Below are 23,773 nucleotides of genomic sequence, written 5' to 3'. Positions count from 1 at the left end.
TCCCCCTAGCCCCATCCAGTCAGCCTGCCTCTCCCCCTAGCCCAATCCAGCCAGCCTGCCTCTCTCCCCCAAACCCCATCCAGCCAGCATGCCTCTCACCCCCCCAGCCCCACTCAGCCTGCCTCGCTCCCCCAAACCCCATCCAGCCAGCCTGCCTCTCTCCCCCAGGCCCATTCAGCCAGCCTGCATCTCTCCCCCAGCCCCATCCAGCCTGCCTCTCTCCCCACAGCCCCACTCAGCCAGCCTGCCTCTTTCCCTAGCCCCATTCAGTCTGCCTCTCTCGCCAGCCTCATCCATCCAGCCTGCCAGTCTGCCTCTTTCCCCTAGACACATCCAACCAGCCAGCCAGCCAGCTTGCCTCTCTCCGGCCCAATCCAGCCAGCCTGCCTCTCTCTCCAGCCCCAACCAGCTAGCCTGCATCTCTCCCCCAGCCCCAGCCAGCCTCTCTCTCCAGCCCCAGCCTGCCTGCCTCTCTCCCCAGCCCCATCCAGCCTGCCTCTTTCCCCCAAACCCCATCCAGCCTGCCTCTTTCCCCCAAACCCCATCCAGCCAGCCTGCCTCTCTCCACCCAGCCCCATCCAGCCTGCCTCTCTCTCCCCAGCCCCATCAAGCCAGCCTGTCTCTCCCCAGTAACCATCCGGCCAGCCTGCCTCTCCCCAGCCTGCCTGCCTCTCCCCCTAGCCCCATCCAGTCAGCCTGCCTCTCCCCCAGCCCCATCCAGTCAGCCTGCCTCTCCCCCTAGCCCCATCCAGTCAGCCTGCCTCTCCCCCCAGCCCCATCCAGCCAGCCTGCCTCTCCCCCTAGCCCCATCCAGCCAGCCTGCCTCTCCCCCTAGCCCCATCCAGTCAGCCTGCCTCTCCCCCTAGCCCCATCCAGCCAGCCTGCCTCTCCCCCTAGCCCCATCCAGCCAGCCTGCCTCTCCCCCTAGCCCCATCCAGCCAGCCTGCCTCTCCCCTAGCCCCATCCAGCCAGCCTGCCTCTCCCCCTAGCCCCATCCAGTCAGCCTGCCTCTCCCCCTAGCCCCATCCAGTCAGCCTGCCTCTCCCCCAGCCCCATCCAGCCAGCCTGCCTCTCCCCCTAGCCCCATCCAGCCAGCCTGCCTCTCCCCCCAGCCCCATCCAGTCAGCCTGCCTCTCCCCCTAGCCCCATCCAGCCAGCCTGCCTCTCCCCCAGCCCCATCCAGCCAGCCTGCCTCTCCCCCTAGCCCCATCCAGCCAGCCTGCCTCTCCCCCAGCCCCATCCAGTCAGCCTGCCTCTCCCCCTAGCCCCATCCAGCCAGCCTGCCTCTCCCCCTAGCCCCATCCAGTCAGCCTGCCAGCCTCTCTCCTGAGCCTTGTCCTCAGTCCCATAAACCCTACTAGCCTGACTGTTACCTGCCTGCTCATAGACAAGCAGTACTGATGAGCCCCTGCAATGTTAACACCAGAACCAGACATTTTCTCACATTTACCACAGGGTACACAACACCGCCTGCTCTGAGGAAGAAAAGTCATCAGAAGTGTGTGTATGCGTGCACGCTCTTGTCGTGCTTTGATAGTGAAAGACAGCAGCAGAAAGTATGGATCGAGGCGAGCTGTTGTAAGACGCCTGTTTACCTCATAGGGAGACAGCAGGGGTTTGGAGAAGGCTGTGCCCCAATCAATGGAGAGACGCGGGCAAGCGATCTGGACCCACCTGCAAGGAGAGGGAGACAGCAGAGAAAGAGGGAGATTGCATTAAAGAGGCAGTGCACATCTCAGATAGCAGGGTGGGTAGGTCCATGATGTGAATCTGTGCTGCTGCATTGGGCTGCAGGCAGCTCTGCCTCCACCTGATCTCCTGCATATGTTAGAGGATCTGTCCTGATTCACTCTGAACACAAAACACACTCTACATTCATTCATCATACCAGGTACCAGGGAGAGAAAGAAAGAATGCTGAGAGGAGACAGGGGGAGAGAGGAGGGGAGAGGGGGAACACAAACAGGGAAACAGGGAGAGGTGCGAAGGTGTGAGAGGAGGATGAATAAGAGGTAAGACAAAGAAGAGGGAGAGGTTAGGTGAGCTTGAATAAAAAAGCTGCACTAGCCCAGTCTCCACGGAGCTAGCCTACATAGCAAGACAGACAGGGGAGGGGGGCCGGGAGTGTGTTAGAGAGGGAGAGACATTAAGAAAGATAGAGAGAGGGAGGGGTGATGGAAAAGAAAGGCGGGGGTTGGCAGTGAGATGTGTTTATCTTAGTGATTGTGAGAGTGAAGGATGAGGAGAATGGATGATGGGAGGATGGAGAGGCAGTGCGGGGTTAAAGAGGTTAGCTTCCACAAATCAATGCTATCCACAGCTCCATCTCCACGGTGACAGCCCCTCCCTGTACCGTCTATCTCCAAACACAGACAGCCACCAGTAATACACCAGACACATTTATGGATTCAGCTGTATTCACATGGACACGGTGAGGAATAAGAGAGCACATATCTAGGTAGATTTCAAGACAAATATATGGATCCAGAATCTGTGCACAGGTGTACAGAAAGTCGTGGAGGGAGAAATAAGCTAGCTCTAAAACACTGCATCGTGCTTCATCTTCAGGGATACTTTCACAAGTTTAACATGTATCTCTGCATCCTCTCTCGCTCTCCCACTCAGTTTGTATCCTTGTAGCAGTACTGTACTGTGTCTTATATCATAGTCGCTTCCTTGAACAGTACAATTGATTGGGGCTTCACCTGAACCACTGGAGGCCTCACTGCACTCCTCGTCTCTCTCACGATTAACTCAAATATTCCACCCCCTCAGGCAAAACACATGACATTTTCTCATTTTTAAATCATAATACCTTTTTAGGGGGAAAATATTTCCACAAAAACTTGGCGAATTAGTATTCACAAGCCTAATTTGGAAGGCAGCTGAGTCAGATGTTTCCCCTTTAGTCTCAGAGGAGGAAGTTGGGATGCTGACGCCGAGTTCTGATTGGAACAGAACTGTAGTTCTGATATGACCTTTAGGTATTTTCAGACTCTTAGGTTGTGTCCAAAATGGCACCCTATTGGCCCTAGTCAAAGATAGTGCACTATGTAGGGGGCCCTTTAGCCAAGCAAACACAGCAAATGCATCAGACTGAACGGCCTGAGTACTATCCCCCACTCATTATGGGGGATAGTGTAGCTGAGTGTTTATTTTAAAGCATGACTGGTAGCCTCAGGAAAGAGGGGTGACCCAGTACTAGCTAAGTAAAGCACAAAATCTGCACAGAATACTTGAAGAGATTTTCTGGTATTTTGTATACTTTTTAGCCAATAGTTTTGAAAGTAGTGCTCACAAGCCAAAAATGGTCCCTGAAAATGGCACGTGTGCAGATATGTGACCATGTCACTGCTCTCTCTCCCTCCCCCTCTCTCTGCTGTGTCCACCGAGCGAGTGGACCCGCCCTGCAAACTCATTGGATAACGCTGGGCAGGCCTCTTGCTAGCTGTGTACTCAAATGTGGGGGGTGAAGCTCATTGGCTAGAACCTGAATTGCTAGGGGGGAAATGTAGGGGAAATGGCCCAGCTTTAAGAAAACTGCCGCTTTCAAACTAGGGATTTCGTGGCTAACTGAGGTAAGACAGTAATTCTGCTCATAGAATATGGATGTATGAACTACACATTCACACATCCAGCCCAAAGCAGGAGGTTTAAAACATACTTTCTCAGTAGCAAAAGTACCGGAGCATGTCTTTAAGACAAGCAATGAGTGGATGGGAGTGCAGGAGAGAGAAGCGAAGGATAGAAGACAAGGGAAGAAAGACTGGACAATCCCTACCTCCCTCTTTAGGAACAGTATCTTAACAGATTGGCCTGGGAACATGCGCTGTGCCACGCTGGCTAGGTCCCCAGCATGCCACACAATTCAATTTACAGCCAATATCGGAGCTAAGATCTGCCTAGCGCACCGCAGATCACTCACCACGGAGCATAGACAGAGAGAGATGGATTAAATTGAGAGAGTGAGGGAGGGTGAGAGAATGAGAGAGGAGACGAAGAGAAAGGGGGAAAGAGACGGAAGAGGGAAACAGAGGGGTTGCCACAGGGAGGTAAAGGTAACTCCAGTCACAGTCAAATCAAATTTTATTGGTCACATACACATGGTTAGCAGATGTTATTGTGAGTGTAGTGAAATGCTTGTGCTTCTAGTTCCGACAGTGTAGCAATATCTTACATATGATCTAACAATTCCTCAACAACTACCCAATACACACAAATCTAAGTAAAGGAATGGAATAAGAATATATACATATACAGTGCCTTGCGAAAGTATTCGGCCCCCTTGAACTTTGCGACCTTTTGCCACATTTCAGGCTTCAAACATAAAGATATAAAAATGTATTTTTTTTGTGAAGAATCAAAAACAAGTGGGACACAATCATGAAGTGGAACGACATTTATTGGATATTTCTAACTTTTTTAACAAATCAAAAACTGAAAAATTGGGCGTGCAAAATTATTCAGCCCCCTTAAGTTACAGCTGTAAGTCGCTTGGGGTATGTCTCTATCAGTTTTGCACATCGAGAGACTGAATTTTTCCCATTCCTCCTTGCAAAACAGCTCAAGCTCAGTGAGGTTGGATGGAGAGCATTTGTGAACAGCAGTTTTCAGTTCTTTCCACAGATTCTCGATTGGATTCAGGTCTGGACTTTGACTTGGCCATTCTAACACCTGGATATGTTTATTTTTGAACCATTCCATTGTAGATTTTGCTTTATGTTTTGGATCATTGTCTTGTTGGAAGACAAATCTCCGTCCCAGTCTCAGGTCTTTTGCAGACTCCATCAGGTTTTCTTCCAGAATGGTCCTGTATTTGGCTCCATCCATCTTCCCATCAATTTTAACCATCTTCCCTGTCCCTGCTGAAGAAAAGCAGGCCCAAACCATGATGCTGCCACCACCATGTTTGACAGTGGGGATGGTGTGTTCAGGGTGATGAGCTGTGTTCCTTTTACGCCAAACATAACGTTTTGCATTGTTGCCAAAAAGCCCAATTTTTCAGTTTTTGAAAAAAGTTCAAGGGGGCCGAATACTTTCGCAAGGCACTGTAAATATATGGATGAGCAATGACAGAGCAGCATAGGCAAGTTGCAATAGAAGGTATAAAACATAATATATACATATGAGATGAGTAATGCAAGATATGTAAACATTACTAAAGTGGCATTGTTAAAGTGACCAGTGATCAATTTATCAAATTGGCCAATGATTTTAAGTCTGTATGTTGGCAGCAGCCACTCAATGTTAGTGATGGCTGTTTAACAGTCTGATGGCCTTGAGATAGAAACTGTTTTTCAGTCTCTTGGTCCCAGCTTTGATGCACCTGTACTGACCTCGCCTTCTGTATGGTAGTGGGTTGATCAGGCAGTGGCTCGGGTGGTTGTTGTCTTGATGATCTTTTTGGCCTTCCTGTGACATCGGGTGCTGTAGTTGTCCTGGGGGGCAGGTAGTTTTCCCCCGGTGATGCGGTGTGCAGACCGCACCACCCTCTGGAGAGCCTTGCGTTTGTGGGCGGAGCAGTTGCCATACCGGGCGGTGATACAGCCCGACAGGATGTTCTCAATTGTGCATCTGTAAAGGTTTGTGAGGGTTCTAGGTGACAAGCCAAATTTCTTCAGCCTCCTGAGGTTGAAGAGGCACTGTTGCGCCTTCGACACCATGCTGTCTGTGTGGGTGGACCATTTCATATACGGCTGTGACAATAACAGCGGATAATTATCTTGGGAGATAATATGGACGGCATTTGATTGTGAGGAATTCTAGGTCAGGTGAACGAAAGGACTTGAGTTTCTGTATGTTGTTACAATTACACCATGAGTCTTTAATCATGAAACATACACCCCCGCCCTTCTTCTTCCCGGAAAGATATTTATTTCTGTTGGCGCGACGTACAAAGAATCCAGGTGGCTGTATTGACTTTGAGAGCTTATCCCAAGAGAGCCATGTTTCCATGAAACAAAGTATGTTACAATTCCTGATGTCTCTCTGGAAAACAACTCTTGCCCTAATTTCATCTATCTTGTTATCTAGAGACTGGACAGTAGCGAGTAATATACTCGGAAGCGGTGGGTGGTGTGCGTGCCTCCGTAGTCTGACCAGAAGATCGCTCCGTCTACCTCTTCTCCGGCGGCATTGTTTTGAGTAAGTAGTGTAGTGCTGGGAAGTTGATGCCACTCTGATATCTAATAGTTCTTCCCGGCTGTATGTATTAACACTTCAGATTTTCTGGGCTAACAATGTAAGAAATAATACATAATAAAACAAAATACTGCAGATTTTCCTAAGAACTAGAAGCGAGGCAGCTCTCTGTCAGCACCATTTTACGTCTATCTACTACAGCCGCTGCCTCTGAACGTGTCCCCATTTCCCCTGTCCATTTCCTAGCAGCCCTCTGGGTGTAGGGGAACAGGACGGAGAGCAGGGTGCCATGCTGATGCCTCAAGTGATGCCCTGTGAAGAAGACCATCAGTAAGTGAATAGAATTCTGATGACTCTCTGTGAATGGGGGACCCTGCAGTGAGCTGAGGTAGAGAGAGGATAGCCTGATAAGCAGACCTAATTAGAGGGAAGGGGGGTGCCACACAGAGCTTGCATCCCAAATGGCACCTTTTCCCTATATAGTGCCCTAGAGGCCCTGGTCAAAAGTAGTGCACCAAACAGGGAGCCATTTGGGAGGCAGTCAGGGACGAGCAGGGTTGAGGTGACCACAGGACCCAAAGGGTTCCCCAGTGTTCCCAGTGTGAACTAAGGCACTGTCCACACCCTGCTACATTAGCTTCTCTGCTCCATTAGCCCCAGTAAAAGTTAGCATGCATCCCAAATGACACCCTATTCCCTCTACAGCAAACGGCTCTGGTCAAAAGTAGTGCACAATATAGGGAATACGGTGAAATTTGTGATGCAGACCTCCCTCCCCCTATAAGGCTGCTGCCTTTCAATTATTCTAGCAGCCTGAACCAAGACAGGCAAAAACAATTATCCTCTTCTCTCGATGTCACTTGAATAAAATAAAAAATATTAAATCAGGAATGTTGATTGGCATATGGATGAAAAGGAAATGCAGTTGATTTGCGGTAAATTGGCATTAGACATTGCGAGGTATTTACGATCCAGTTGATATAAGTGTGTGTGTGTGTGTGTGTGTGTGTGTGCCATATATCTACACGACGGTTCTAAACCAGCCTGGGGACAGTCTAATTACACACTTTAAAGTGTTTGCTAATGGTTTCACTTCTCGAAGTGTGTGTGGTGTGTCACTAATGGGAGAGAAAGGCTGAGGGTGGGCCCTCTCTGCTGCACTGTGTGGGCTAGTACACCTTCCCTTTCTCCCTCCCTTCTCTTTCTGCACTCCTCTCCACAGCCAGACTGTGCTGCCTTTGATTCTGTGCCCACAGGTAAGCACTGTCCCCAATGTGGGATCAGAACACAAACCAAACTTCCTTTCAAAACGTCCTATTTCTGTCTCCTTCAGGGTGTTTGTGTTTTTGTCTAACTCAGGAATCAATGGAGGTAGAAACACTCCAGCAAAACTAATTCCAAATACTGGTAGGCTAAATAGAGGAGTTCAGAGAATCACTGCCAACACTGAGTTAGTTAGTCTAGTGGTTAAAGTATCTGTCTAGGCTCGTCATCTCCTGCTGTGGGCCAATCTCACTCATCTTGCTGACCATTTCAGATTGCCTCCCGAAAAAAGTCAAATCTCATACACCTAACTAACACCACTTTAGTCACTTCTAGCCCTTTCATACACAGACAAAGACCCCACTAATGTGCCACGCTTGCTTCTTTTATCCTGCCACCGAAAGACTTAGTCATGATTCCTGCATTTTCACAGACCCTATAATCAAAACACAAGTGACAGGTCTGTGTAAATGCCTTAACACATCCCATTGTTTAACACCTCTCTAATTTGCAATGTAAACAGCCTCTAGGTTATGAACACGCCCCTCCCAATTTGCCAGTTGTATGAAAGGGGTATACTTGCAAGAAAGTGGTGAATAAGGGGTTGTTTGAAAGGGGGTCATAATAACATAGCCTTATATTTATTTTGTACATGTAATATACCACATCTTCTGTCTGAATTGGGTATTTCTGATCAGGCCATTACTGGCCCTCTAACACCGCTGCAGAGCCACCTTGAGACCAGTCTCATTACCTGGGGTACTGCTGAGAGCCGTGTAGCACTGAGATAAGCCCTGTAATGTCAGCCATCACGTCATTCCTATCACGCCTTCCCTGTAACAGAATTCCCATCACGTCTTCCCTGTAACAGAATTCCCATCACGTCTTCCCTGTAACAGAATTCCCATCACGTCTTCCCTGTAACAGAATTCCCATCACGTCTTCCCTGTAACAGAATTCCCATCACGTCTTCCCTGTAACAGAATTCCCATCACGTCTTCCCTGTAACAGAATTCCCATCACGTCTTCCCTGTAACAGAATTCCCATCACGTCTTCCCTGTAACAGAATTCCCATCACGTCTTCCCTGTAACAGAATTCCCATCACGTCTTCCCTGTAACAGAATTCCTATAGAGAGGTAACAGAATTCCTATCACGCCTTCACTGCGATGCCAGTCCGCCCTTTGGAGTCATATGGCTGAAACGAAAGGGATGATGACTATGTACTGACTGCGAGCCCTTTCGAGTCATCCCGGCTACATCAACCCTGTGATATCATGAACTTTGTGTCTGTCCTGTGACGTGTTTCAGAGCCATGACGCCAGCCTTGTCACACCACTCTACTAACGACTGACTGAGCGACCCCACTCTGCCAGCTCTCTGCATTTCAAAAGCACTTATTTTCCTTCCCTCCCTGAGTACTTAATCTGCGGCCACTGATCTGTCTAAACAGGTGCCTGTGAATCGCCTCGGGTGAGGGGTGTGAATATTTTGCCGGTTTGAGTCGTGCCGGGCTTATGAATTTACTGTTGTGTGTAACTGCCTTGGAGAGTGGTGAGATCAGATCAGAGCCAAAAAAGCAAGAGCAGCAACACCTCATTTTATCATGCTCTCTCCCGTTTCAACACAACCTCCTCAACTACCTCTGCGTCCCCCGATCTCTCTCTTTCAGACCTTCTGTCCATCCTTCACCCACTCCTCCCTCACACATCGCAGTACTCATTACTCCACAGTGAGAGGCCAATCTGTTGATTGTGTGGACTGTGAAGAATGTGTTCATTTGTGTCTCAAATATACAAATACACACTCCTCCTTTCCTTCTTTCTGTCAGACAGTCATAGAAAACAAAGCAACTGGAGCTTGAAGCACGAGAGGTTGACATTTCACTTAAGAAGCTTTTGGAGTTTTCTATTAAAGACATTTATGACTGTGCCTCGCTGGATAACAGAGCTGGATAACAGAGAGCCTTTCCCTGTGTGTGTGTGTTTGTGTGTGTGCATGCGTGTGTGTGTGCTGTAGACTCACGCATCCACTTCTGCCATCAGGTCCAGCTTGCTGGGGAAAATCTCAGACAGCAGCACTCGAGTGAAGGACTTGCCAAGAGACTCAAGCTTGGATTCCAGGTGCTATAATGGAGAGAGAAAGTGTGTGTGAGAGAGAGAGAAGTACAAAGAGTGAGGGAGTAATGAGAGTAGGAGGACATAGAGAAAGAGGATGGTCACATTAGCTTTGTGCCGAGTCCACACGAAGAACAAGTATGTGTTTGTGCAGGTCTTGGACTCACAAGGGACCAGGCTGTGTTGCCTGCCTATACTACTACAGACACAGACACACAACAACCCAGCTGGCTCTCAATGATGGAGCCCAGCAACACTGGAGAAAACCACCCAATAACATCACTAGATAAAACACATCACCACCCAATAACATCACTAGATAAAACACATCACCACCCAATAACATCACTAGATAAAACACATCACCACCCAATAACATCACTAGATAAAACACATCACCACCCAATAACATCACTAGATAAAACACATCACCACCCAATAACATCACTAGATAAAACACATCACCACCCAATAACATCACTAGATAAAACACATCACCACCCAATAACATCACTAGATAAAACACATCACCACCCAATAACATCACTAGATAAAACACATCACCACCCAATAACATCACTAGATAAAAGTGTTGAGCCAGTTCTGGGACTGAACTTCCTTCTGTGTTGGTGAACGTCTTTGAAGAGGGCCCGCTGGACCAAGAGTGTTACCACAGAGAGTCAAGACACACACACAGTGCATTAAAAGGTGAGTGGATGTTTCCCAGCTCAGAACGTCGACTTCAAAAAGATCCCCTAATGGTTAGTATAGAGAGAGGTAAACCTCTGCAGCCTGCCACACTGTGATTCTCCGTTCCCTAGTGGGTTAGTTCTCACCCTTTACTATGACAGCCTGGGATGTTATCTAAGATTATCCAGTCCTGTCCAGACAAAGGACTATCACACAACTCAACCACTTAATCTACACATTGGCCCAATGAGGGGTAGAACCAGTGGGACAGATACAAATCCAGCTACTGAACTAACCCACTAGGGAACGGAGAATCACAGTGTGGCTGGCTGCAGAGTTTTACCTCTCTCTATACTAACCATTAGGGGATCTTTTTGAAGTCGACGTTCTGAGGGGGGAAACATCCACTCACATTTTAATGCACTGTGTGTGTGTCTTGACTCTCTGTGGTAATAGATTACTGTATGTGGATAAGAGGAGAGGTTTTCATACAGGTTTGAAAATTGTGGGGGAAAGGTTTGGTTTTAAAATATAATCTGACAGCAAGAGGAGAGGAGAGATGCCAGAGAACGCTATGATTCTCTCAGTCTCACCCCCCCCCCCCTCTGTCTCTTCCTTCCAGCATACCAATTAGAGAAAAGGATGATGCGAGGACGTGGAGGAAGAATCCCAAACAAAGTCAAACACAGCACATGAGAGGAAAACAAGAAGCGGGCAGATCAAACGGAGGAGAGAACAAAGAGAAGAGTGCTGAGAGGAGGAAGGAGGAGGGAAGAAGAGGGCTTGAGAGAAGGCTAGAATGGGATCCAATAACCCCCCCATGTAGGACCGATTAAGAACCCCAGGCACACTCGCACAGAACATCCAGATGCCAACTGTTGGAGGGGTGAGGTTTGGCTTTACACAAGTCTCCACAGGTGCATTTAGCTGCTTGTCTGAGTAACTAAGAGAAGCTGTGCCCCACAAATTGTATTACACATTATTGCATAAGTGAAGGTCTCAGGGTGTGAGGGAGGGGTAGAATCAGGATAAGTGTGAGATCTCCGGGATACAGGCTCATACCTCCATGACCTTAGGGTTGCCCTGCCGGCCCAGCGTGCCCAGGATCAGGCCCCATCTCTGGGCAGAGCGAGCCTTGTCGATGGCCTGGAGCCGGATGGACCGCATGGCTTCATGGTCATAGTACTCCCTGGAGAATATCTTACTGTACGGGTCGTACCTAAACACACACATACACACAGCACACGAGTGCACAGACATACACACAAAAGCACAGGCATTTGCAATCATACACAAACACACAAAACATGCACATTAGAGTGTATTGTTCACAACTGGTATCTACCTCGAGGATAGAAGCGCAAGAAGAGAAAATCCAATCATGAAAATCCATCAAGTATTAAGGCAGTTATATGAGAGAAAAAGAGGCATTTTAGAGAAACAAATCTTTCTCTCTCTACCAGGAGAGCTCAGCTCAGCACATCTTGAGATGATCATCTTCTTTATTAGAGACCGAGAGGAGGGCAGTAGTGTATACAACAAACACCATTTCATATAAATAGTTTCCCACCAATACAGCTGAGTGGCAATGACACCATAATGACAACCTCCTACAAGGTGAACCACATCACATTAATCCTGTATACAGTCCATTCAGAAAGTATTCAGACCCCTTGATTTCTTTAAACATTTTGTTAAAGCCTTAATCTAAAATTTATGAATCAACCGACACACAATACCCCATATTTACAAAGCAAAAACAGGTTTTTAGACATTTTTGCAAATGTATTAAAAATAACAAACTGAAATATGACATATACATAGGTATTCAGACCCTTTACTCAGTACTTTGTTGAAGCACCTTTGGCAGCGATAACAACCTTCTGCCTTCTTGGTTATGACACTACAAGCTTAGAACACCTGTATTTGGGGAGTTTCTCCCATTCTTCTCTGCAGATACTCTCAAGCTCGGTCAGGTTGGATGGGGAGCGTCGCTGCACAGCTATTTTAAGGTCTCTCCAGAGATGTTAGATCGGATTCAAGTCTGGCCTCTGGCTGGGCCACTCAAGGACATTCAGAGACCTGTCCCAAAGCCACTCCTGCGTTTTATTGGCTGTGTGCTTAGGGTTGTCGACCCAGTCTGACATTCTGAGCTCTCTGGAGCAGGTTTTTATAAAGTCTCTCTCTGTACTTTGCTCCGTTAATCTTTCCCTCGATCCTGACTAGTCGACGACACAATAGTGGTAGGCATGATCACCAACAACAATGAAACATTGGTGCCTGGACAACAACCTCTCCCTCAACAGGATCAAGACAAAGGAGATGATGTGGACTACAGTAAAAGGAGGGCCAAGCACACCCCCATTCTCATCGACGGGGCTGTTACAAGGCAGGTTGAGAGCTTCAAGTTCCTTGGTGTCCACATCACCAACAAACTCTCATGGTCCAAGCACACCAAGACAGTCGTGAAGAGGGCACGACAAAACCTATTCCCCCTCAGGAGACTGAAAAGATTTGGCACGGGTCCTCAGATACTCAGAAAGCTCTACAGCTGCACCATCGAGAGCATCCTGACTGGTTGCATCACCCCCTGGTATGGCAACTGCTCGTCCTCCGACCGCAAGTCACTACAGAGGGTAGCGCGTATGGCCAAGATCATCACCGGGGCCAAGCTCCCTGCCATCCAATGACCTCTATACCAGGCGGTGTCAGAGGAAGGCCCTAAAAATTGCCAAAGACTCCAGACACCCTAGTCATAGACTGTTCTCTCTGCTACCACACGCATCCCCCCACCCCCATTTTTACGCTGCTGCTACACTGTTTATTATCCATGCATAGTCCCTGTACCTCTACCTACATGTCCATATTAACTCAATTACCTCGGATAACCTGTGCCCCCAACCATTGACTCTGTACCGGTACCCCCTGTATATAGCCTCGCTACTGTTATATTATTATATTATTGCACCTTAATTATTTGTTATTTTTCTACTTAATTATCATTTAATTTATTTTTACTTCAGTTTATTTTTGTAAATACTTGAACACTTATTTATCTTAAAACTGCATTGTTGGTTAAGGGCTTGTAAGTAAGCTTTTCACAGTAAGGTCTACTACACCAGTTGTATTCGGCACGTGACAAATAAAATTATAGCTTATTTTAGTTTTGAGTCTCCCAGTCCCGGCCGCTGAAAAACTTCCCCACAGCATGATGCTGCCGCCACCATGCTTCACCATAGGGATGGTGCCAGCTTTCCTCCAGACTTGGCATTTAGGCTAAATAGTTCAATCTTGGTTTCATCAGACAAGAGAATCTTGTTTCTCATGGTCAGAGTCCTTTAGGTGGCTGAGGAGTGGCTTCCGTCTGGCAAAGGCCTGATTTGTGGAGTGCTGGTTGTCCTTCTGGAAGGTTCTCCAATCTCCAGAGGAAATATAGAGCTCTGTCAGAGTGATCATCATCCCCTCTGACCAAGGCCCTTCACCTCCGATTGCTCAGTTTGGCCGGGCGAGTTGAGTCTCGTAGCAAAGAGTCGGAATACTTACAGTACCAGTCAAAAGTTTGGACACCTACTCATTAAAGGGTTTTTCTTTAATTTTACTAGTTTGTACATTGTAGAATAGCGAAGACATCAAAACTATATATACACATATGGAATCATGTAGTAACCAAAAAAGTGTTAAACAAATCAAAATATATTTTAGATTCTTCAAAGTAGCCACCCGTTGTCTTGATGACAGCTTTGCACACTCCTGGCATTCTCTAAACCAGCTTCACGAGGTAGTCACCTGGAATGTTTCCCTAGCCACCGTGCTTCTACACCTGCATTGCTTGCTGTTTGGGGTTTTAGACTGGGTTTCTGTAAAGCACTTTGAGATATCAGCTGATGTACGAAGGGCAATATAAATACATTTGATTTGATTTGAACGTGTTTAAATTAACAGGTGTGCCTTGCTAACTTTTTATGGCTGCAGGGGCAGTATTGAGTAGCTTGGATGAAAGGTGCCCATATCAAACTGCCTGCTCCTCAGTCATAGTTGCTAATATTTGCATATTATTAGTAGTATTGGTTAGAAAACACTCTGAAGTTTCTAAAACTGTTTGAATTATGTCTGTGAGTATAACAGAACTGATATAGCAGGTGGCAGATTGTCAACCAAGGTCTCATTGAAATTACAGCGAGATGTGGATGAGTTTTCACATCCTATGCCTTCCACTAGATGTCAGCAGTCAATAGAACTTTGTCTGATGACTAATGTGAAGGGGGGTCGATTGACACAGGGAATAGTCACCACAGCCATGTGTGGACCATGCTTTCACCAGGCGCGTTCACGGGGGAATGACTTGCGTTCCACCGCTCATCTGAAGTAATTCTAATTCTCCGGTTGGAACGTTATTCAAGATATATCTAAACAACATTCTAAATATTGATTCAGTACATCGTTTGACATGTTTCTACTGACTGTTACAGAACTTTTGATAATTTCGTCACGTTATAGTGGACGCGCTTTGTGACTTTGGAATAGTTTACCAAACGCGCTAACCAAAGTAGCTAATTGGACATAAATAACGGACATTTTCGAACAAATCAAGAATTTATTGTGGACCTGGGATTTCTAGGACTGCATTCTGATGAAGTTCATCAAAGGTAAGGAAACATTTATCATGTATTTTCCGGTTTCTGTAGACTCCAACATGGAGGCTAATTTGGCTACTGTTCTGAGCGCCGTCTCAGATTATTGCATGGGTTGCTTCTTACGTAAACTTTTTTTTGAAATCTGACACAGCGGTTGCATTGAGGAGAGGTATATCTATAATTCCACTTGTATTATCATCTACATTTATGATGAGTATTTCTGTTGAAACGATGTGGCTATGCAAAATCACTAGATGTTTTTGGAACTGGTGAATCTAACGTGCCAATGTAAACTCAGATTATTTTATATAAATATGAACTTTATCAAACAAAACATGCATGTATTGTGTAACATGAAGTCATATGAGTGTCATCTGATGAAGATAATTCAAGGTTAGTGATTCATTTTATCTTTATTTATGCTTTTTGTGAATGCTATATTTTGCTGGAAAATGGCTGTGCTTATTGTGGTTTGGTGGAGACCTAACATAATCGTTTGTAGTGCTTTCGCTGAAAAGCCTATTTGAAATCGGACACGTTGATGGTGGGATTAACAACGAGAATAGCTTTGATATGATATAAGACACGTATGTTTTAGGAATTGTAATTATGAGATTTCTGTGGTATGAATTTGGCGCCCTCTATTTTCACTGGTAGTTGTCATATTGATCCCGATATCGGGATTGCAGCCATAACAGGTTAAAAGTTAATTTGTTGAACTTCTTTCCTTCTTAATGTGTTTTAGCCAATCAGTTGTGACAAGGCTGGTGTGGTATACAGAAGATAGCCCTATTTGGTAAAAGCCAAAGTCCATATTATTGCAAGAACAGCTCAAATATGCAAAGAGAAACGGCAGTCCATCATTACTTTAAGACATGAAGGTCAGTCAATCTGGAAAATTTAAAGCACTTTTAAAGTTTCTTCAAGTGCAGTCGCAAAAACCATCAAGCGCTATGATGAAATTGGCTCTCATGAGGACCGCCACAGGAAAGACAGAGACTTACCTCTGCTGCAGAGGTTAAGATCATTAGAGTTAACTGCACCTCAGAATGCAGCCCAAATAAATTGTTCACAGAGTTCAGGTAACAGACACATCTCAACATCAACTGTTCAGAGGAGACTGCTTGAATCAGGCCTTCATGGTCAAATTGCTGCAAAGAAACCACTACTAAAGCACACCAATAAGAAGAAGAGACTTGCTTGGGCCAAGAAACACGAGCATGTCTTTGTGAGACACTGAGTAAGTAAGCGGATGATCTCCGCATGTGTGGTTCCCACCATGAAGCATGGAGGAGGAGGTGTGATGGTGTGAGGGTGACACTGTCATGATTTATTTAGAATTCAAGGCACACTTAACCAGCATGGCTACCACAGCGTTCTGCAGTGATACGCCATCCCATCTGGTTTGCGCTTAGTGGGACTATCATTTGTTTTTCAACAGGACAATGACCCAACATACCTCCAGGCTGTGTAAGGGCAATCTGACCAAGAAGGAGAGTAATGGAGTGCTGCATCAGATGACCTGGCCTCCACAATCACCCGACCTCAACCCAATTGAGATGGTTTGGGATGAGTTGGACCGATGAGTGAAGGAAAATCAAGATGGTTGGAAAAGCATTACTCGTAAAGCTGGTTAAGAGAATACCAAGAGTTTGCAAAGCTGTCATCAAGGCAAAGGGCGGCTACTTTGAAGAACTTAAAATATAAAATATATTTTGATTTGTTTAACACGTTTTTGGTAATTACGTGATTCCATATGTGTTATTTCATAGAAAATAGTAAAAATTAAGAAAAACATTGGAATGAGTAGGTGTGTCCAAACTTTTGATGGGTACTGTATGTAAATAAGGTATGCATGTTTTTATACTTTTTTATACATTTGCAAAATGTTTTCACTTTGTTGTTATGGGGTATTGTGTGTAGATTGATGAGGAAAACATTTAATATGATCAATTTTAGAACAAGGCTGTAACGTAACAAACTGTGGAAAAGGGGAAGGTGTCTGAATGCAATGTGTTACTGACAATAATGACATTCTGCAATCTACCTCAGACTCATCCACTGTAGTACACTAGTTAGTATACTGTAAATGGAACACACAGTGCCTGATTAGCTCTTTACACTTGTACCAGTATACAAAATAGCAAATTTGGACACTGAAACGCAATGTTCCCACCAGGAACTAAGCAAATTTCAGGTCTGCTGAGCGCAAACTTGAACGTTGTGATAATTCTGTGCGACTTCCAGTGCGTATTTACTGTGAACACTGAGGCTCTACCCACTTTAAGTTACAGGTTTAACAGAGGTCATGTAGGCTACTGTGGCTATTTGATCATAATGTAGGCCTACCAGAGTGGCCTACCATCAAAAACAATGGAGAAAATACACACCATAACATTTTAACATGGAAATAGCTGTTCTATCATTCAGCCTACAGTAGCATCCAATGTGTGGTGTTCAATGTAGGCCTACATTCCATGAGACTTTTGAAACAAACATGCAGGACTTGACATGAACCTGTTTATCCACTTGACCTTCAGACAAGGTGACTGAAAATACTGTGGTGTTGTTTGATGCAAGAAACCACTTTACAAAATAAAATGCATTATTAATTCCATACCATTATTACAGAGAATCAGACAAATTATGCTATCCTCTGTCTATTGGCTACTTAGGCTTGAATAAGCTGTCTCAAAATACAACACCGCCCATTTAAGACAAAAACAAATCTCTTTACCTGACAGGCTTTTTAGAAATGTACACATTTTGTGCTCTTGTAGAAAGCAATCATGCTCCTATTTCTGACTACAAATGATCTATAACTGGGCTAATAACTCACCAAATAGCAAAGGACATGAACAAAATGTGCACACTTCGCTACACGCAGCTCTCGCTCTCGCTTTGATCTCAAAACAACTGCATCTACTCACGACCCCTCATGCTGTAAACACAGTTCAGTTCAACGTAAATGGCACAGATACATATATAGCAATGGTGTATTTGCATATAGACGACTGCAGTTCTGATTGGTTATGCCGCACGTCTGTGTAGAGTACGGACTGAGTCCTGCGCAATAGAAATCCTACGCCGATGTGTTCTGCCAACAACACAATCTCTTGCATAGTTAGTTTTGTTTCGGTATGTTGCATTGAAAGTGGCTAATATTGTGTTGATTCGATCACAAATGCCACATTGAAGGGAAATATTGATAGTGTTCACTCATATGGAAAGCTCTAGAAAGTTGACTGAAGGTCAATCTCGTGCTCTCCGTGGGCTGACATTCTTCTGTGCTCTGCACGGCAGTCGAAGAGAGCAGCGTGGTAGTCGAAGAGCGCAGTGCGGCAGTCCAGGGGAGCAGTGCGGCAGTCCAGGGGAGCTGCGCGGCAGTCGAAGGGAGCAGCGCGGCAGGCCAGGAGAGCGGCGCGCCAGTCCAGGAGAGCGGCGCGGCAGTTCAGGGGAGCAGTCCAGGGGAGCAGCGCGGCAGTCCAGGGGAGCTGCGCTGCAGTCCAGGGGAGCTGCGCTGCAGTCCAGGGGAGCTGCGCGGCAGTCCAGGAGAGCTTCGCGTCAGTCTTTGGGCTACCGCTCGCCCGAGCACGCACGCAGCTTAGAGGGAACATTGCTGATAAGCGTCTAAATTGGAATGCAGTGGCTGCACAGTAACATACAATACATAATGCCAAAGCTCAAGGTCTCCGCTTCACAGCGCAGTATTGGTTTTGACTGACAGCCGTTCTGAACTTGAGTACTGCGCACGACAAGAAGTCCCCCCCTCAATTAGGCAACTTTTGCACAGTTTGGTTGTCAGAGAGGGAAATGCTGTAAATAAAGAGGACTCAATGTATTTTGAAAGATGAGACATTGAGGATTATAACAAATGCTGCTTTGATGTCATACAAGTGTAACGGATGTGAAACGGCTAGCTTAGTTAGTGGTGCGCGCTAAATAGCGTTTCAATCGGTGACGTCACTTGCTCTGAGACCTTGAAGTAGTAGTTCCTCTTGCTCTGCAAGGGCCGCGGCTTTTGTGGAACGATGGGTAACGATGCTTCGTGGGTGACTGTTGTTGATGTGTGCAGACGGTCCCTGGGTCGTGCCCGGGTATGGGCGAGGGGACGGTCTAAACTTATACTGTTACACAAGCAAGCCAAACACCTGTTAGTCCAGATGTGTACTTCACATTTCCACATCATAGAACTCATGTTATATACAGTGTCATCATTCATATTTACAATGCTTGGTGTACAGATACAAGATGACATGGCGTCATATCCTGGGTTGTCCTGAACAGAATGAGCCTGTTTGTGGTATTGTAAAGACATTTGACAGGGAATGTACTCGCGACTCTATTCTATGCACACCAAAATTATCTGCTTCTCTGAATTGCCTCGTGAAAGCCTAACACTGTTAGATCATATTTTGTAACTTAGCTAGCCATGTTGGCAATAAAACACGCTTTCAAATCATGCCCAACTGACCAGATTGCAATTTATAATGGACCATTTTTGGAATGCGTAAACAGTCATTGTGTAAAGGCAGGGATGCAGGGCTGTGCTCCAAATAAAATGACCAGTCTGCTTGCTCTCATTCCTCACAGCAATGCAAGGAGAGCTCAAAATAGTACCTTATAGTTGAAGACTCTTCTTTGAGTCATAAAAGTACATTAAAATGACTTGTGTACACTGGAGAAGTGTGTGGCCACCTGGAGACACCAGTTAGTCCTCTCACTCAAACCCTTGTCATTATTTTGTATTATGTTGCACCTGCCCCCAATGTTCCATTAATATTCTTATCATGTTACTGAATGTATCCAGAGTATTTTCTAATTTCGTTATCAACAAATGTGGCGAAAAGTACAGTAAATGTAAATGCTAATAAAATCAACAGTGTAATGTTTGGATTCAGTCTTGTTCCAGATTCATTGTTTTGTCCTCACCTTTAATCTAATCATTTCCCCATTAATCTCCAAACTTATGCATATGCTTTCCATATTTCTTCTGTAAGACTAATGTCAATTTAGCCCTATAGGCCAACTGGAACGACTGTAAGGAGGTAAAGGGTCATTATGTGCATGCTATTATTTACCTGTAGGCATGTATCTCTGGGTTGGCAATCATGATGGACTCCAGGTGGAACCTGCCATCTCCCAGGTAGCTATAAATACAAACACAACACACACAGAGGCACAGGATGAGAGAGATACAAACACAGTGAGACAGACACACTCCCTGCATACCTGTGGTGGAACAACAATTCTCTCCCTCCCTCCTTCCCTCCTTCCCCATCTGTCCTTCCTCTACACCCCCCACCCCTCTCTCCTGGTGAAACAAAGTGGTCTCAGAGGACCTATGCCTGGGGTTCAGGGGTGCAAGGTGTGACCAGGGGCTGCTGACGTATAGGAACACTGCCGCACACCACCCCTGTGATGACCCCATGTTGTTAATCCACTACCAGGCTTTTCAATTAACCCAGGGGTGTTATTAGTCAGCCCACCGAGACCAGTGATGGGGCAGGGTTCAAGGGGCACACACACACACACACAATTATCATCCCAGGGGGTTTTCTGGGAGGCGGCCTGCTATTGGCTGAGTGAGGTGTCCAGGCCTCTGTAACCGTGGCGAGTTCGCAGAGGCCCAAGGGGAGGCAGAGACAATTAGAGGAATTAATTAGCCAGCGTTTAGGAAAGTGTGTGTGGAACGGGCTGTGGGTGAGCATCCACAGGGACCCCCAGGAGCCACAACTAACCTCCACACAGACAGGCACACATAGACACACACACACACAAAATAACACACACCCACGCACTAGTGGTACGCGGGTTAACTCATAACCTGCAGTCCCCACGGTTATATCTGGGTTTAGGGTCATGAAATATTGTGTGGATGAAGAGCGGGTGGGTTGAATAAAGAGAAAGCGATGCATTAAAAAATCCATAAATGTATAATTATTGTGCGATTCACATTTTTAGGCTACATTGAGGTTTTTCTTTCATTATTTGTAACTGCCATTAGTGTATAAGCCTAATCTTTAGGTCCTAACTGTACGTGCACCAAATACACGGCAATCCCCAAATACAAGTCACAATCCCCAAATACACGGCAATCCCCAAATACACGGCAATAACCAAATACACGGCAATAACCAAATACACGGCAATCCCCAAATACACGGCAATCCTCCTGTACTCCCTGTTCACCCACGACTGCGCGGCAACGCACGCCTCCAACTCAATCATCAAGTTTGCGGACGACACAACAGTGGTAGGCTTGATTACCAACAACGACGAGACGGCCTACAGGGAGGAGGTGAGGGCCCTCGGAGTGTGGTGTCAGGAAAATAACCTCACACTCAACGTCAACAAAACTAAGGAGATGATTGTGGACTTCAGGAAACAGCAGAGGGAACACCCCCCTATCCACATCGATGGAACAGTAGTGGAGAGGGTAGTAAGTTTTAAGTTCCTCGGCATACACATCACAAACTAAATTGGTCCACTCACACAGACAGCATCGTAAAGAAGGCGCAGCAGCGCCTCTTCAACCTCAGGAGGCTGAAGAAATTTGGCTTGTCACCAAAAACACTCACAAACTTCTACATATGCACAATCGAGAGCATCCTGGCGGGCTGTATCACCGCCTGGTACGGCAACTGCTCCGCCCACAACCGTAAGGCTCTCCAGAGGGTAGTGAGGTCTGCACAACGTATCACCGGGGGCAAACTACCTGCCCTCCAGGACACCTACACCACCCGATGTTACAGGAAGGCCATAAAGATCATTAAGGACAACACCCACCCGAGCCACTGCCTGTTCACCCCGCTATCATCCAGAAGGCGAGGTCAGTACAGGTGCATCAAAGCTGGGACCGAGAGACTGAAAAACAGCTTCTATCTCAAGGCCATCAGACTGTTAAACAGCAACCACTAACATTGAGTGGCTGCTGCCAACACACTGACACTGACTCAACTCCAGCCACTTCAATAATGGGAATTGATGGGAAAGGATGTAAAATATATCACTAGCCATTTTAAACAATGCTACCTAATATAATGTTTACATACCCTACATTATTCATCTCATATGTATACGTATATACTGTACTCTATCATCTACTGCATCCTTATGTAATACATGTATCACTAGCCACTTTAACTATGCCACTTTGTTTACATACTCATCTCATATGTATATACTGTACTCGATACCATCTACTGTATCTTGCCTATGCTGCTCTGCACCATCACTCATTCATATCTTTATGTACATATTCTTTATCCCCTTACACTGTGTATAAGATATTAGTTTTGGAATTGTTAGTTAGATTACTTGTTGGTTATTACTGCATTGTCGGAACTGGAAGCACAAGCATTTCGCTACACTCGCATTAACATCTGCTAACCATGTGTATGTGACAAATAACATTTGATTTGATTTTGAATCCCCAAATACATGGCAATCCCCAAATACACGGCAATCCCCAAATACACGGCAATCCCCAAATACACGGCAATCCCCAAATACACGGCAATCCCCAAATACACGGCAATCCCCAAATACACGGCAATCCCCAAATACACGGCAATCCCCAAATACACGGCAATCCCCAAATACACGGCAATCCCCAAATACACGGCAATAACCAAATACACGGCAATCCCCAAATACACGGCAATAACCAAATACACGGCAATCCCCAAATACACGGCAATCCCCAAATACACGGCACGGCAATCCCCAAATACACGGCAATAACCAAATACACGGCAATCCCCAAATACACGGCAATCCCCAGATACACGGCAATAACCAAATACACGGCAATCCCCAAATACACGGCAATCCCCAAATACACGGCAATAACCAAATACACGGCAATCCCCAAATACACGGCAATCCCCAAATACACGGCAATCCCCAAATACACGGCAATCCCCAAATACACGGCAATCCCCAAATACACGGCAATCCCCAAATACACGGCAATAACCAAATACACGGCAATCCCCAAATACACGGCAATCCCCAAATACACGGCAATCCCCAAATACACGGCAATAACCAAATACACGGCAATCCCCAAATACACGGCAATCCCCAAATACACGGCAATCCCCAAATACACGGCAATAACCAAATACACGGCAATCCCCAAATACACGGCAATCCCCAAATACACGGCAATCCCCAAATACACGGCAATCCCCAAATACACGGCAATCCCCAAATACACGGCAATAACCAAATACACGGCAATCCCCAAATACACGGCAATCCCCAATTACACGGCAATCCCCAATTACACGGCAATCCCCAAATACACGGCAATAACCAAATGTTTTTGGGAATTTCGCCAGAAAAAGTTAACGTCGATCCACCGAGGCAAAAAGGACATTGTCAGAGTAGAACTAAATAAGAGAAAAGCTGTGAAATGGAGATTTTAAAATAAAGGGAGGGCCAGAACAGTAATGTTTGGGAAACATGCTGCGTGCTGACTACAAATTCAACAGTCACAAGATGGGGACATCAAATATGGAATGTCAAAGGACCTATACTGTTCTGTAATCCGCAGTGGCTCGTGTTCATCCATACCCACATATCAGTCAGAGCCGGTCCTAGCCTTTTCCACACATTTTACCATGGGCTGTAGAGAAAATGTTGCAGTTTTAAACTAAGTTTGCTGAAATTCTATAAATTTTGCCATGGGGCAAGCTTTTTTCTCTCTCACATAGCCTAATATAATATTAACTCCTGCAAAAAAATAATACATCAAATGTACATTTGTACTTGGGAACATTTGTACTTGGTGAAATATATTTATTTACTGTCTGTAAAGGTGCTATCTTTATCAGTATCATAAAAGCTGCATGTATTTCAACCACAAAAAGACATGCATCCAAGGCGATCTGAAATCTCGTCAGAAACATGAAGGGTCGTT

General features: G+C 45.8%; 1 protein-coding gene across 4 annotated transcripts in view; it reads right to left on the bottom strand.

Moving 5' to 3' along the window:
- Nucleotides 1–23,773, bottom strand: part of LOC135546468 (2-(3-amino-3-carboxypropyl)histidine synthase subunit 1-like) — a 106,347-nt gene that overhangs the window by 10,122 nt on the left and 72,452 nt on the right. For all 4 annotated transcript variants that reach the window (XM_064974908.1, XM_064974907.1, XM_064974905.1 and 1 more), the window contains 4 exons: nt 19,926–19,994; nt 11,273–11,429; nt 9,429–9,529; nt 1,596–1,674 (listed from right to left, as the gene is read on the bottom strand). In XM_064974908.1, the coding sequence (XP_064830980.1) occupies nt 1,596–1,674; nt 9,429–9,529; nt 11,273–11,429; nt 19,926–19,994 (406 nt within the window). The remainder of the gene's footprint in view (nt 1–1,595; nt 1,675–9,428; nt 9,530–11,272; nt 11,430–19,925; nt 19,995–23,773) is intronic.

This window comes from Oncorhynchus masou, chromosome 9 (genome assembly GCF_036934945.1).
Source record: "Oncorhynchus masou masou isolate Uvic2021 chromosome 9, UVic_Omas_1.1, whole genome shotgun sequence".
Classification (NCBI taxonomy): domain Eukaryota; kingdom Metazoa; phylum Chordata; class Actinopteri; order Salmoniformes; family Salmonidae; genus Oncorhynchus; species Oncorhynchus masou.
The sequence above is the reverse complement of the archived record's forward strand: the minus strand, read 5'-3'. Positions and strand labels throughout refer to the sequence as shown.